Source organism: Trachypithecus francoisi, unplaced genomic scaffold (genome assembly GCF_009764315.1).
Source record: "Trachypithecus francoisi isolate TF-2019V2 unplaced genomic scaffold, Tfra_2.0 Lachesis_group8, whole genome shotgun sequence".
NCBI lineage: Eukaryota > Metazoa > Chordata > Mammalia > Primates > Cercopithecidae > Trachypithecus > Trachypithecus francoisi.
This window is the reverse complement of record NW_022681473.1, coordinates 65219568-65234124: the sequence shown is the minus strand read 5'-3', so window position 1 is coordinate 65234124 and position 14557 is coordinate 65219568. Positions and strand designations below refer to the sequence as shown.

The 14557-nt window shown below is 38.2% G+C and overlaps 1 protein-coding gene across 1 annotated transcript in view; it reads left to right on the top strand.

Moving 5' to 3' along the window:
* The window catches only part of PGM2L1 (phosphoglucomutase 2 like 1), a 61962-nt gene that overhangs the window by 22775 nt on the left and 24630 nt on the right, over positions 1 to 14557 (top strand). The window contains exons 2-5 of the mRNA XM_033203771.1: positions 202 to 369; positions 2925 to 3031; positions 3721 to 3805; positions 6311 to 6394. Of these exons, the coding sequence (XP_033059662.1) occupies positions 202 to 369; positions 2925 to 3031; positions 3721 to 3805; positions 6311 to 6394 (444 nt within the window). The remainder of the gene's footprint in view (positions 1 to 201; positions 370 to 2924; positions 3032 to 3720; positions 3806 to 6310; positions 6395 to 14557) is intronic.

The window sequence follows — 14557 nt, the reverse complement described above, 5'->3', positions numbered from 1 at the left end:
AATCACCCTCAACAGGCCCTTTCTCCTTTGGGGACTCAATGAATGGCAGGTATTATTTTATCATACGTACAAAGAAGTAGCACTGTGGAATTTATAGTGAATGTTGAACCTTGTGATATATACACATTGACCCCTCCAAAGGGCTTAATATTAGGACTCTGCTTGGATTCCTGGTTAAGTTTTAATGCTTCTTCTTTATAGAATCCCAAAACAAAAGAGCAGATTGAAAACCTGTTACGGAATGGGATGAACAAGGAGCTGCGAGATCGTCTTTGTTGCCGAATGACTTTTGGGACTGCAGGACTTCGTTCTGCCATGGGGGCAGGGTTTTGCTATATTAATGACCTTACAGTAATACAGTCAACACAGGTAAGTATTATCAAGTATTAAAAGTGTACTTTTGACCAGACATGGTGGCTCATGCCTGTAATCCCATCTCTTTGGGAAGCTGAGGTGGGCGGATCACAAGGTCAAGAGATCGAAATCATCCTGGCCAACGTGGTGAAACCCCATCTCTACTAAAAATACAAAAATTAGCTGGGCATGGTGGCACGTGCCTGTAGTCTCAGCTACTTGGGAGGCTGAGGCAGGAGAATTGCTTGAACCTGGGAGTTGGAGGTTGCAGTGAGCCGAGATTGCACCACTCACTGCATTCCAGCCTGAGGACAGAGCAAGACTCTGTCTTAAAAAAAAAGTGTACTTTTTCTCAGTCTGTTTTTTTTTTTTTTTTTTTATAAATTAAGTAGTGCCATTCTAAACGCACACACACACAAAGCTTTATTTCCCAGAAGTTACTCTTTATAAGTAAAAACTGTAGACTCAATTCTGACCTTGCCCAAGATTTTAGAAGTCATTTGTGTATCTTCATGGTCACAGACTGACTTTCTGATTAAGAGTTATTTTGGTTGCCATTGTCAACTTCTTAACAATGTTGCTTTGCATTTGAAACCAAGAAGTGTATATTAGCATATCCAATTAATACAAAGAAACAAACTTAGATAGAAGAAAATAACTACTCATTTTGGCATATGGCCATTTATAAAGGTTAACCAGAATTTGGAAAATTTAGTTGAAAATATTTTCCTTTATCACATATCCTTTATGTGGGTTTCTATATCCACATGAGAGTTAATATAGTTGTGTAATATGATACAATTTGTTTTACTTCTCTCCATTGTTATGCAGCTCACTCTAGAAACAAATTGCTTCTCTTTGCAAGTAAATCATCCTGTTTCAAATAACGATACTTTTGAGGCCAATAATGTATTTAACTTATACTAAAAATAGTTCTGGGCTAGAGAATTATTCAGTAGACATAATTCTAATTGATACTCCCAAACAGTAATCCATCTTTAGCCTTATTCTGAGAGAATTCTCTAAAGCCAAGGCCTAATGCAGAGGTAGGAGAGAAGGAATGACGGGATGGTTGGATAGGTAGGATACCTGCCCCTTCCTCACCCACCCCTCCCCTGTTCCTCAACCAGAGATGCTTTAGTTCATTATTTTCTTACACATTTAGTCTTTTCATATGCTTTCATTCTAAGTGAAGATTTCTTGACTTTACAAAAAGGGGTAGGGGAGGTGTTTGAAAAGCAATTTCTACAGAAGTGCACATTTTCACTGGATTTGGGATTCCATTGTGTGAAGTGGAAAAGCCGAATGGAATCTGATTCTTAAGCCCTAGCCCTTTTCAGACTCTGTTAGATTGGTGCAAAAGTAATTGAGGTTTTGGTCATTTTTTTAATGGCAAAAACTACAATTACTTTTCCATCAACCTAAAAATATACGGAAATAAGATGCATTCTGATAGCAGAGATTAATATGAGGGTCTGTGAGGTTTTAGGATAGTATCATCATTAGAAATAAGTTGTTGAATCTAGCTAATATACTAAGCATGCACTCACTCATAGCTTATAGGTTGGGAAAATTAATTGTACTTGAGAAACTCAAGCACCAGAAGTCACTGCGGCTTTGTTTGGTGCTACCACATACTTATTTAGCAGTGCCTGCCATATAATAGGTCTTCAATAAATCAGTATAACTTAGTTTGGCCTTAGGCAAGACATTACATGGAGCTTTAATCTTATTGTCTCCTCTTCTTAAAAGACATATTGAAAGAGACCAAATTAGAAATGGTGTCTGCATTGCTTTCTTTTCAGGGTGTTAGGATTAAATGTTCCATCTTTTATGTGGAACTCATTTTAAAGGACTATAATAATATAAAATGTTAAAATGCTATTTTTAGATATTAAAGTATTTATTAAACTTAACAAATCATTCGTAAGGTAGTTAAATGGTTTTAGTTTGTCATTGTGATGTTTTCAATATGAAATACTTTATTTCATTTTTTTGTCACCCATGACTGAACATTTTTCTAGTCTATGGTATTATTTTTCTGTGAGATTTTAAAACCAAAGAATTACAAATGGGATCAACCATCATAAGAAATGTTCTAGTGAAGAACTGTGTTGCTGATTAAAAATGTTTGCATCATAAATAGGTCAAATCTTTTGATTAACTTCAATCATATGATCTAGCAAGGATTTAAGACAATTAAAATTCTGTTCTCCAGAGCCTTCAGACAAGAAACAATTTATGTTGGCTCTTCTAATCTTTTTTTTTTAGCTTATTGATGCTCATGTTTCTTCTGCTTTTCCTAATGTTTTACTTATTGTATTGGATTTAGTGGTTACTAAATCGGTATTTCCATGGTGTTAAATGTGTCTGAAAATCCAGGATATGTTTGTCATCTTACATTTCTGGATTGAACAGTATTGCTCCCACACTGGTAAGCATGGGCATAAAGGCAGAAGCCACTTCCCTAGCAGCCAGTCAGCTGCACAGCAAACATAAAAATAAGAGATTCTGAGTCATATGAAATGCAAGCTCCATTAGGACTAATCTTTTGTGTTTATTTGCTTCAGGGGATGTACAAATACCTTGAGAGATGTTTCTCAGACTTCAAGCAGAGAGGCTTTGTGGTTGGGTATGACACTCGGGGTCAAGTAACTAGCAGCTGCAGCAGCCAGAGGTACAGAGTTAATTGTTTCAAAGATTAAGTTGAAATAGAATAAAACATATTAAAAAATTTTTTGTCCAGTAGTAGGATTTCCGAAACAGTAGACTATCAGATAGAAATGTGATCACATGCTAATATTTACTTTAGAGCTGAAATAGAAGAAAAAGTGTTTCAAAGAAAAGCTTTAGATTTACAGAAAGAAGTAAAAATTTAAAATATTTAGAGTTCATATTTAGAATGACATCATAGCTTATAACTTTAGTATTTTGGCAAAGGCACTAGGTAGTAGTAATTATGTAGCTTATATTCTCATTAAATGCCTATTAGATTAGTTTTAGGGTGTTTTTTCAGGGTAATAATGCATATTGAGTTTATCAAAGTCTCATATCACTTTTTCCATTCTTTCTGCCTTTTATAAATTTTATTTCTTAGTAAAAGAGCCATCAAAAGATGAATGAGGGAAAAAGAGGAAATTGAAATATCAATTCTATTAGTTGTTAAACTCTTTTTTTAAAAAAAAGTCTTATTTATTTAAAATTTTCCAATTAGGTCATGAAGTTTAAATAATCAGTTATTATAAGAATAGGCTATATTAGGCTACTATTTATTCAGACTAATTATAATATGAAGCATCTATGTGGAAGGTTGGTTTTTAAAAACTATGGTAGGCAAAGGACTAAATTAAATCTCCCTTTTTTTAGGCTTGCTAAACTCACTGCTGCAGTCTTGCTGGCCAAAGATGTTCCTGTGTACCTTTTTTCAAGATATGTTCCTACACCTTTTGTAGTAAGTGTGTTGTGTTGGTGATCATATAGCTTGCTGCTCTTGAAAATATTTCTTAAATCAACTAGGATTCAAATCTTTTTTGTGCATGTAGTTCTGTGTTGAGTAATATAAGGGACCAATGGAAGAAAAACAAATTTTGCTTTAAGTTTATTTTCATTCAACAGACATTTGTTCAACTTAGCTGAGAACTTGATCTATAAACGTTGACAAGTCTACAGATATTTTAATATCTTCTTTCAGAAATTGATTCATTGGGCAAACAAAAATGATGAAGGATAGATTTGAATACATTGTTAGCTGACTTGATCTGGGTGTGTGTGTGTATGTGTGTAAAAATTCTCTATGGTGTGATGATATGATTTACATTATTATTAAGCAGAATCACAGTCCCAGCAAATGCCAAAGAGCTGCTTATCAAGCCATATACCTGGACCCCAATGCAATAAAATCAGAAATAAAAAAGCCCATAAATCCTCCCCTGTTTGGAATTTTAAAAACACACTCATAAACTATTCAGGGATTAAGGAAGATAACATAATGCAGATTAGAAATGACAGGCAGTCTTTGCTTTGCACAGAGTGTGGGGGCTATTAAGACAGTTTGTACAAGCCAAAACCATGCCAAGTGATCTTTTCTTTTTCTTTTCTTTTTCTTTTTTTTTTTGTTACACTTTAAGTTCTAGGGTACATGTGCACAACGTGCAGGTTTGTTACATATGTATACATGTGCCATGTTGGTTTATCACGGCACTATTCACAATAGCAAAGACTTGGAACCAACCCAAATGTCCATCAATGATAGACTGGATTAAGAAAATGCCAAATGATCTTAATCATCAATGAGAAAAATTATGACTGTTCCATGACCTTTAACTTTTTTTTTTTTTTTTTTTGCCACAACATTAAAAACACTCTTACTCTTGGGTAAAAATGTATAGGAAAAAGAAAAAACTATGGTAAAACTAATGTTTATTTAGTACATTGTAATTTAAAACAATAAGAAACATTGATAACTAAAATACTTTATTTATTTGTAAAAAGAACTTATCAGAAGGCTAGGGGTGATGGCTCATGCCTGTAATCCCAGCACTTTGGAAGGCCAAGGCAGGTGGATCACCTGAGGTCAGGAGTTTCAGACCAGCCGGACCAACACAGTGGAACACGATCTCTACTAAAAATACAAAAATTAGCCAAGCGTGCTGTAATCCCAGCTACTCAGGAGGCTGAGGCACGAGAATTGCTTGAACCTGAGAGGCAGAGGTTGCAGTGAGCTGAGATTGTGCCACTGAACTCCAGCCTGGACAACAGAGCAAGACTCCGTCTCAATCAATCAATAAATAAAACTTATCAGGAGATAAACAGAGCTTGCTTCTTGTGACTATAATTTATTTATATTACAAGCAAGCATCTTGATCTGTGCCTTGACAAATTGTTAATATACCTTTCTGAGTTTGGATACACGTCCAGCATCTTATCCTTTGTTAATTTCAATCTTGTGAAATATCTCAGGGAGTTCCTTTAATGTGAAGATTTCTTTGTTGGTGTCACTTCTTCTGGGACATCTTCATCCTTCTCATCACAGCCTCGTTCCTCATTTAATCCATGTGTTCCCCTTCACTACACTTCCCTGGTAGTATGTCTAAAGTCTCTTGAATGGCAGCAGTGTCAGCATTCCCACTTATTTTTTCTATAACTTCATTTATGTTCAATTCAAATTTCCCTCTATTATTACTCCTTTTTGTTTATTTGCTGCACTTTCACCTTTGTTGGCTAATTCCTACTTTCCATTATCCATTTTTGTACACTGTCATATGGGTCTATTACTGGGAGAAAAGGAGGCAATAGAGCCACATGTTTTGCAGTTTGTGTGAGCGCTAAATAACAGATGCTCAGTGACCAATCACTGACACCCTTTTAAAGAGTGACATGATTGATCACTCATCATGATGTGGCTCTGTTATAAATGTAGGGATGTGTGGACTGAAGAGCTGGAAGCCAAGTGTGTACTTGATGCAGTGATGGTTAATATTACCATGGTAAATGAAATTTGAACATGTTGTTGGGAGACTGGAGCTATTTAACAAAAGCATACTATCAGTAATTCATGTATAGGAACTGAGCAAAGCAAGGACTGCCTGTAGGTATTTAAAAGTGAGCAATAATGAAAACAATATGTAGTAAAAATTATGGGTTTTAACTAAAGCCCTACTTAGAGGGAAATGTATAGCCTTAATGAATATATAAGGAAAAAAAGATTTTAAAATAATGAGTTGGCTTTCGCTTAACATGTTTGTGCTAAAACAGAAGAAATCCAAAAAAGTAAAAGGAAGGAAATCTTATAATAAAGGTGTAAGGAAAAATCAAGTAAATAGAAAATAAAGAGGGTATTAACAAAAGCAATATCATACTATAATGCTTTTCCTGTCATTTAATCAAAGTTATTCTCATGTCAAATGTGTAAATAGCTAGAAAGCAAAATGGAACTATGGTGTTATTTATTTTTCAGCCATATGCAGTTCAGAAGCTCAAAGCAGTTGCAGGTGTGATGATTACTGCCTCTCACAACCGCAAGGAAGACAATGGATACAAGGTAAACCTTAGACTCCTGACCTTTGTTTATCTTATAGGTCATCTCTTTTATTCAAATAATATGTGCTGAGTAGGTTTTCTATACTGGAGAGCAGAGCTGGACATTGGGAACAGAAAGTTAAAAACACTGAGGCTGGTCCTCAAAGAATGTGTATCCCTAATGGCATTTATTACTTCTCAATGTGTACAATTACAAAAATCTCTTCTTTAGTTCTTTTATTTCTAATTGTCCTTGATTTCTCTATCCCTTCCTAAATCCATCCTCTCTACCATTTCATAAAGTCACATTGCAGCAAGAACTTGAAAAATGAGTGGGAGTTTTCAACAACAGAGCCAGAGGAATGGTACCTTATCCTCACTCTCCTCTCCCTCTGACTTTCTGCTGGAGCTCCTTGTTGGCCACAGGATTCCACTTGATGGGTCAGCCTCTGTGGCAGAAAGCAGAGTGGAGAAGGGTGAAAAGTGGCTCTGGAGGGGAAATAGAAGAATGCAGCACAGTATTGAACCACCGTTTGGGGCTTCTGAGTGGGTGATAAGCCTGCATTCCTATAGGTAGTTGGATATATAGACTTGTAGCTCAGGGGAGAAATCTGGACTTAAGTTATAGAGTTTTGGGTCACCACACATGTTAGAGCAAAATTAGCACTTGCTATGTTGGAGGAGCTAGAGAACAGAGGGGAGTAGCGGTATGACTGGAATGCAGTGAGCACAGGAAGGGAAGGAATGAAGAAACAAGCAGGAGGCAGATTATGCAGACTTTTAAGCTCCAAGGCAAGGGGGTTGGGTTTTATCAAAAGAATAAAAAGCCACTGAAGAACTTTAAGCAGGAAAGTTTATGTTCTAAGGGATTATCTGTCTGCTTCGTGGAGGATGGATTGCAGGGAGAACAATGGAAGCAGGGAAGAGACCAGTTAGGGTGCTTTGGTTCAGACAGAAGACAACAATGGTTTAGAATGGTGATTGGTAGAGGACATGGGCAGAGGTAAACATATTCAACCTCTATTTTAGACACGGCATCTGTAGAACCTGTTAGTAGATTAAATGTTAGGGAAAGGAATTCTTGGTTTTTGTTTGGGTGGGTGGTAATGTTAATTTACAGAGATAAGAGATTGAAGGAGGACCACTCTTAAGTGTATATGTTGTGGGGTAATCAAGAACTCTGTTCTAGATACACTAATTTTGAGGTGCCTGTTAGAGGTGTCTGTTAGAGGGTTCTTGATTCCTCCACAGCATTTACACCTAAGAGTGGTCCTCCTTCAGAGCAGTGGTATGATCACTGTAGCCTCAAATTCCTGAACTCAGGGGGTTCTCCAGCCTCAGCCTCTCATGTAGCTAGGGCTACAGGCATGTACCACTTGACTGCCTTTTTTTTTTCTTCCTCCCTCCCTCCCTCCCTCCCTTCCTTCTCTTTCTCTTTCTTTCTTTTTTTATTTATTTATTTTTATTTTTTAAGACAAGGTCTTGCTCTGTCACCAAGGCTGGAGTGCAGTGGCACAATCACAGCTCACTGTAGCCTCAACCTTCCAAGTTCAAGCAATCCTCCTGCCTCAGCCTCCCAACCACAGGCATGAGTCACCATACCCAGCTAATTTTTTATATCTAGTAGAGACAGGGTCTTGCTATGTTGCCCAGGCTGTGGGTCTAGTTTCTTTATGATGAATTATTTATTTGACCCTCCTCACCCCCATCCCCTAAATATAAGTTCGTAGGTAGAGAGACTTAGTCTGCCTTGATATTCATTGCTATTGAACATATTTGGCACATAGTGGACCCTCAAATATTTTTTCTCCTTAATATGTGAGCACAAGGTTAAAAAGTTAAACAGTAAAAAGTATCTGTCCCATCTCTGTCCCCTAGTACTCTTTCTCAGAAGCAAATACTGTTTCCAGTTTTCATTTCTGTTTAGGGATAGTCCACACATATATAAATATATATGTGTTTGTCACTTCCCCGTCTTTTTCCCCATAAATGGTAGGGTATTATATAATAGTGTTCTGTGCCTTGCTGATTTCATACAACAATATGTCTTACAGACTGTCTTTTTCTTTCTCCCTCTCCCTTCCCCTCTTCTCGTTCTATGTGTATGTATGTGTATATATGTATATACATGTATATATACCCACATGTAGATGTACATATATATACATACATGTGTATATATAGTCAATATGTATAATTTAACCTGTGCTTGTATATTAAGGAAAAAATATATATGTATGTGTGTGTGTTTGTATATGTATATATTTGTATATGTGACATTGTATTTTTTGGAGAGCCCAGGAGAGGAGAGGGCTCCTCTGTCAGAGAGTGCAGTGAACTGTGATCACACCACTGCACTCCAGCCTGGGCTACAGAGTGAAACTCTGCTTCAAAAAAGAAAAGAAAAAAAAACAAAGATGAATGTAGAAGAATGTTTATTGTGGCACTGTTTATACATTGCAGAAGATCAGAAGCAAATGAAATGTTCATCAATAGAGGATTGATTACATAAATTATGATTCATCTATATAGATTTTTAAAGATGAATGAAGCAGATATACATATGTATGAATGGCATGAATACATACATATACGAATGATATGAATATATATATGCATGAATGTATATGCTTTATTCATAAAATTAATATCATCTATACATTTTTTAATGTGACTACTAGAAAATTTTAAATTTTATATGTGGCTTGCATTTGTGGTGCACATACTTCTTTTGGGCACTGCTGATCTATACGATAGATTTTTAGAGGTGAAACTTTGGGGTTTTTGTGTTTTTGTGTTTGTTTTTTGAGATGGAGACTCGCTCTGTCACCCAGGCTGGAGTGCAGTGGCACAATCTCGGCTCACTGCAACCTTCGCCTCCGAGGTTCAAGCTATTCTCCTGCCTCAGCCTCCTGGGTAGCTAGTACTACAGGCGTGCACCACCACACCTAGCTAATTTTTGTATTTTTAGTAGAGACAGGATTTTGCCATATTGGCCAGGCTGGTCTTGAACCCCTGGCCTCAAGTGATCCTCCTGCCCCCGCCTCCCAGAATGCTGTGAGCCACTGTGCCTGGCCTAGAGGTGAAACTTTTGGATCAAAGGGAATATGCAAAGAAAGTTTGGCATTCCCTATTCAAGGTAGTCATGCCATTTAATAACCTCATCAACAATATATGAGGGCCTTTATCCTTTATCTTCCATGATTGTATCATCAAAGCTTTTAATCTTTGCCAATCAGCTGGGTGGAGATGTTATTTTTAATCTGTACCTGTCTTATGAGTGAGATTGAGTGTCTTTTCATGTATTTATAAGATATTTGTGTTTCCCTTTCTGAGAAGTCTGTTAAAGGATATTTTTTTTAACAAACTTTATTTTGTAGAGCTGTTTTAGATTCACAGCAAAATTCAGCAGAGGGTTCAGAGATTTCCCATGTACCCACTTGTCCCTACGTATGCATTAACAGCATCCCCCACCAGAGTGGTACATTTGATGAGCCTACATTGACATGTCATTATCACCCAAAGCCCATAGTTTATGTTAGGGTTCATTCTTCATTTGTACATTCTTTGGGTTTTGACAAATGAATAATGACACGTACCCACCATTATAGTTTCATACAGAGTATTTCCATTGCCTCCAGAATTCTCCGTGTTGTGCCTGTTCATCCATTTCTCCTCTTTAACCCCTGGCAAACACTGATCTTTTTACTGTCTCCACAGTTTTGCCTTTTCCAGAGTGTCATATTGTTGGAATATACAATATATAGCCTTTTTAGATTGGCTTCTTTCACATAGTAATTCCCTCCATGTCTTTTCATGGCTGGATAGCTCATTTCTTTTTTAGCACAGAAGAAGAATATTCCATTGTCTGGATGTAACACAGTTTATTTCCCCATTCACCTACTGAAGAACATCATAGATTCTTCCAAGTTTTGGCAATTATGAATAAAGCTGCTATAAACATTTGTGTGCACATTTTTGTATGGACATAAGTCTTCATTCCTTTGAGTAAATACCAAGGAGTGTGAGCGCTGAATCATATGACAAGAGTATGTTTAGTTTTGTAAGAAACTGCCAAACTGTCTCTAAAGTGGCTATTTAAATCCCCACCAGCAATGAATGAGAGCTTCTGTTGCTCCACATCCTTGTCAGCATTTGCTATTGTCAGTGTTCTGGATTTTGGCCATTCTAATAGGTGTGTAGTAGTATCTCATTGTTGTTTTAATTTCCATTTTTCTGATGACATACGATGTGAAACATGTTTTCATATGCTTCTTTGCCATCTGTGTATTCTTTCTGGTGAAGTGTCTATTTTGCTTTCTTATTGTTGAGTTTTAAGAATTCTTTATATATTTTGGATAACAGTCCTTTTTCAGATGTATCTTTTGCAAATATTTCTCCCAGTCCGGCTTGTCTTTTTATTCACTTGGCAGTGCCTTTTGCAGAGCAGAAAATTTTATTTTCATTTTAAATCCAGCTTATCAATTCTTTCTTTCATGGATCATACCTTTGGTGGTGTACCTAAACATTTATTGCCAGCTGGGTGCCGTGGTTCACGCCTGTAATCCCAGCACTTTGGGAGGCCAAGGCAGGTGGATTGCCTGAGGTCAGGAGTTTGAGACCAGCCTGGTTAACATGGTGAAACCCCGTCTCTACTAAAAATACAAAAAAAAAAAAAATTAGCTGGGCATGGTGGCAGGTACCTGTAATTCCAGCCACTCGGGAGGCTGAGGCAGCAGAATCGCTTGAACCTGGGAGGCAGAGGTTGCAGTGAGCCAAGACTGTGCCATTGCACTCCAGCCTGGGCAACAAGAGTGAAACTCCATCTGAAAAAAAAAAATAGTTATTGCCAAACCCAAGATCCTCTAGACTTCCTCTCATCATATCTTCTAGGAGTTTTATAGTTTTGCATCTGTTAATCTATTTGCTCATTATTCTTTTGCTGTTTCTTATTGATTTATGGGAACTCTTTCTATGTAAAAAGCAGCTCTTGGCCATCTGTTTTGCAGACATTTCCTCCCAGTCCTCTTGACTTTATTTGTGTTATTTTTCCATGCATTATATTATGGTATTTTTCCCATTTGAAAGCAAAGTTATTTTGGCATTTTTATTGGTATCATATTTTATTTATATATTAATTTAGAGAGCTTTGATATTTTAATAATTGAGTCTCCCTATTCAAGAATAGGGTGTGTCTTTCTATTCTTTCAAGACTTCTTTTAGATTCTTTACTAGCATTTTAAACATTTTTTTAAGATAATTAAATCATTTATTGATTACATATGATAATGGATGAAACACAAGCTTCATTCCCATTTATATTTTATCTGGTAACATTATTCATTTTAGATATATTGCATAGAATGTGTCAACAATCATTTTTATAACCAATAATTCCATGATTTTGCTTGGGTAATCCCTTTTAATGGTGAAGTTCAGGTCACAACAGTAACTATAAGTTCAACTACACCAAGGTTTCTGAAGACAATGATTTCTCTACCCAAGCAAGTTGTATATAAACTCCAAATAGAACCTGGCATCACTCTGAAGGAATTCTAACTTCACACTGTTGGGGAAATTTACCAAGATGGCTTCAGAATAGACTAACTTTACACAGCACATTAAAAAAAAGAGAGACACATTTATTCAGCATCATGATCAGACTATTACATTTAGCAATCAACAGCATGGGTGCAAAAAAAAAAAAATCCGTATTAAAACTCTTTGTTGGAATGCTTTGCACTTTCCACAGAACAGGAACTAAAATAACTTGTTATACAATTTGTCACAAATACAGTCCTCGAGTTTTTTGCCCATACGCATGAGTATTTGTCTGAAACATGTCTTCTTTGCCAGAGTTAGGCCCTGCCACCACTGTGCTTGGCTGAGTTCACAGATCTGTTGTAACCTGTAGCTTCCCTGTCACTTCTCTGGCTCTCCTCTCATGCTAAGCTTTGTTTCCTGGCAGTAATTAAAATCTTCTGCCACTGCCAAGCTACTGTTGCTACTGGAACCACCATAGCCACCTTGGTTTCTTAATTAGTAAAGTATTGGCCTCCACCGCCATAGGGGCCAGGGCTTCTGTCTCCAAAGTTTCCTCCCTTCGTGGGTCCAATTTTTTTTTTTTTTGAGATGGCATCTCGCTCTGTTGCCCAGGCTAGAGTGTAGTGGTGCGAGTTCAGCTCACTGCAAGCTCCGCCTCCCGGGTTCAAGCAATTCTCCTGCCTCAGCCTCCCGAGTAGCTGGGACTATAGGCGCCCGCCACCACGCCCGGCTAATTTTTGTATTTTTAGTAGAGATGGGGTTTTGTCATGTTGGCCAGGCTGGTCTCGAACTCCTGACCTCAGGTGATCCACCCACCTTAGCCTCCCAAAGTGCTGGGATTACAGGCGTGAGCCACCACGCCTGGCCGGGTCCAAAATTTGAAGACTGATTGTTGTAATTGCCAAAGTCATTGTAACTTCCACCACCTCCAAAATTGCTTCCATCATTACCAAATCCGTTATAGCCATCCCCACTGCCACCATATCCACCACCACCATGGCTGCCACCAAAGCCACCAAAACCATTGAAGTTTCCTCCACAACCAAAGTTGTCCTTCCCACCGAAACCACCTCCACGACCACCACCAAAGTTTCCAGAGCCACTTCGACCTCTTTGGCTGGATGAAGCACTAGCCATCTCTTGCTTTGACAGGGCTTTCCTAACTTCACCGTTGTGGCCATTCACAGGATGGTATTTCTGAATGACAGTCTTATCCATGGAGTCATGGTCGTCCAAGGTTACAAAGGCAAGCCCCTTTTCTTGCCACGGCCTCAGTCAGTCATGATTACAGTTGCTTCATTTTTTTCCCATACTGCTCAAAATAATCTCTTAGGTGATGTTCTTCAGTGTCTTCTTTAATGCTGCCAACAATGTCTTTTTCACAGTTAAGTGGGCACCTGGTCTTTGAGAATTTTCTCTTGAGACAGCTCTCTTTGGTTCCACAACTCTTCCATCCACCTTGTGTGGCCTTGCATTCATGGCTGCATCCACCTTCTCCACAGTGGCCTATGTGACAAAACAAAGCCCTTGGAGCACTTGGTATTAGGGTCTCTCATTACCACGCAGTCCGTGAGCGTTCTCCATTGCTCAAATGGCTCCTCAGGCTCTCATCGGTTATTTCAAAACTCAACTCTCCAAGGAAGAGCTTCCTCGGCTGTTCAGGCTTTTTAGGAGACTCTGACTTAGATATGATGGCAGGGAAGAGAGACTTTAATGATGCTTCCTCAGCAGCGTCCACAGGCAGAAAGGAATAAGCTGACCTAAACGTTTTTTTAAACTAGATTTTTCAGATTTTTTTTTTTTTTTTTTTGAGACAGAGTCTCGCTCTGTCGTCCAGGCTGTAGTGCAGTGGCCGGATCTCAGCTCGCTGTAAGCTCTGCCTCCCGGGTTTATGCCATTCTCCTGCCTCAGCCTCCCGAGTAGCTGGGACGACAGGCGCCCGCCACCTCACCCGGCTAGATGTTTGAATTTTTTTTAGTAGAGACAGAGTTTCACTGTGTTAGCCAAGATGGTCTCGATCTCCTGACCTCGTGATCCGCCCGTCTCGGCCTCCCAAAGTGCTGGGATTACAGGCTTGAGTCACCGCGCCCGGCCCGGATATTTTTTAACGTTTATTCCTGGACGTATTTTGTTGCATGAATTTTTATGTTACTATATCAGATAGGGATGCTTTCTGGTGCAGATTAAGTAAAACCAGCAAAAGTGGCTTAAGCTGATAGAAATTCATTTTTCTCATGTAACAAAACGTCCAGGGGTAGGTGGCCACAGGCATGGTTCTGTAGCTCCATGATGTCAGGCCTTGTGTCTTGTAGTTTTTCTGGCCTTACCCTCAAGCATGGTCATCACATGGTGGTTGCTGTACCTCCAGGCATCACCTCCACAGATAAGGCAAGGAGAAGGGGACCGGGAGAAAGAACAGGATTTTTTTTTACTTATGTTTTATAAATTTTCACGTGAGCTTTCAGGACTTACGGAGATAATCTTTTTTATGGCTTGAAATGTGGGAGCATCCCTCCAGAACAGTTTTGTTTGTTTTAAGCATTCTGGGTTTTTTGTTTGTTTTAAAAATTCTGCTAGAACCTCAAGGGTTTCACTGACTGGGGACAGTTTCTGTGTTAATTTATTGTTTCTCATCCTAAAA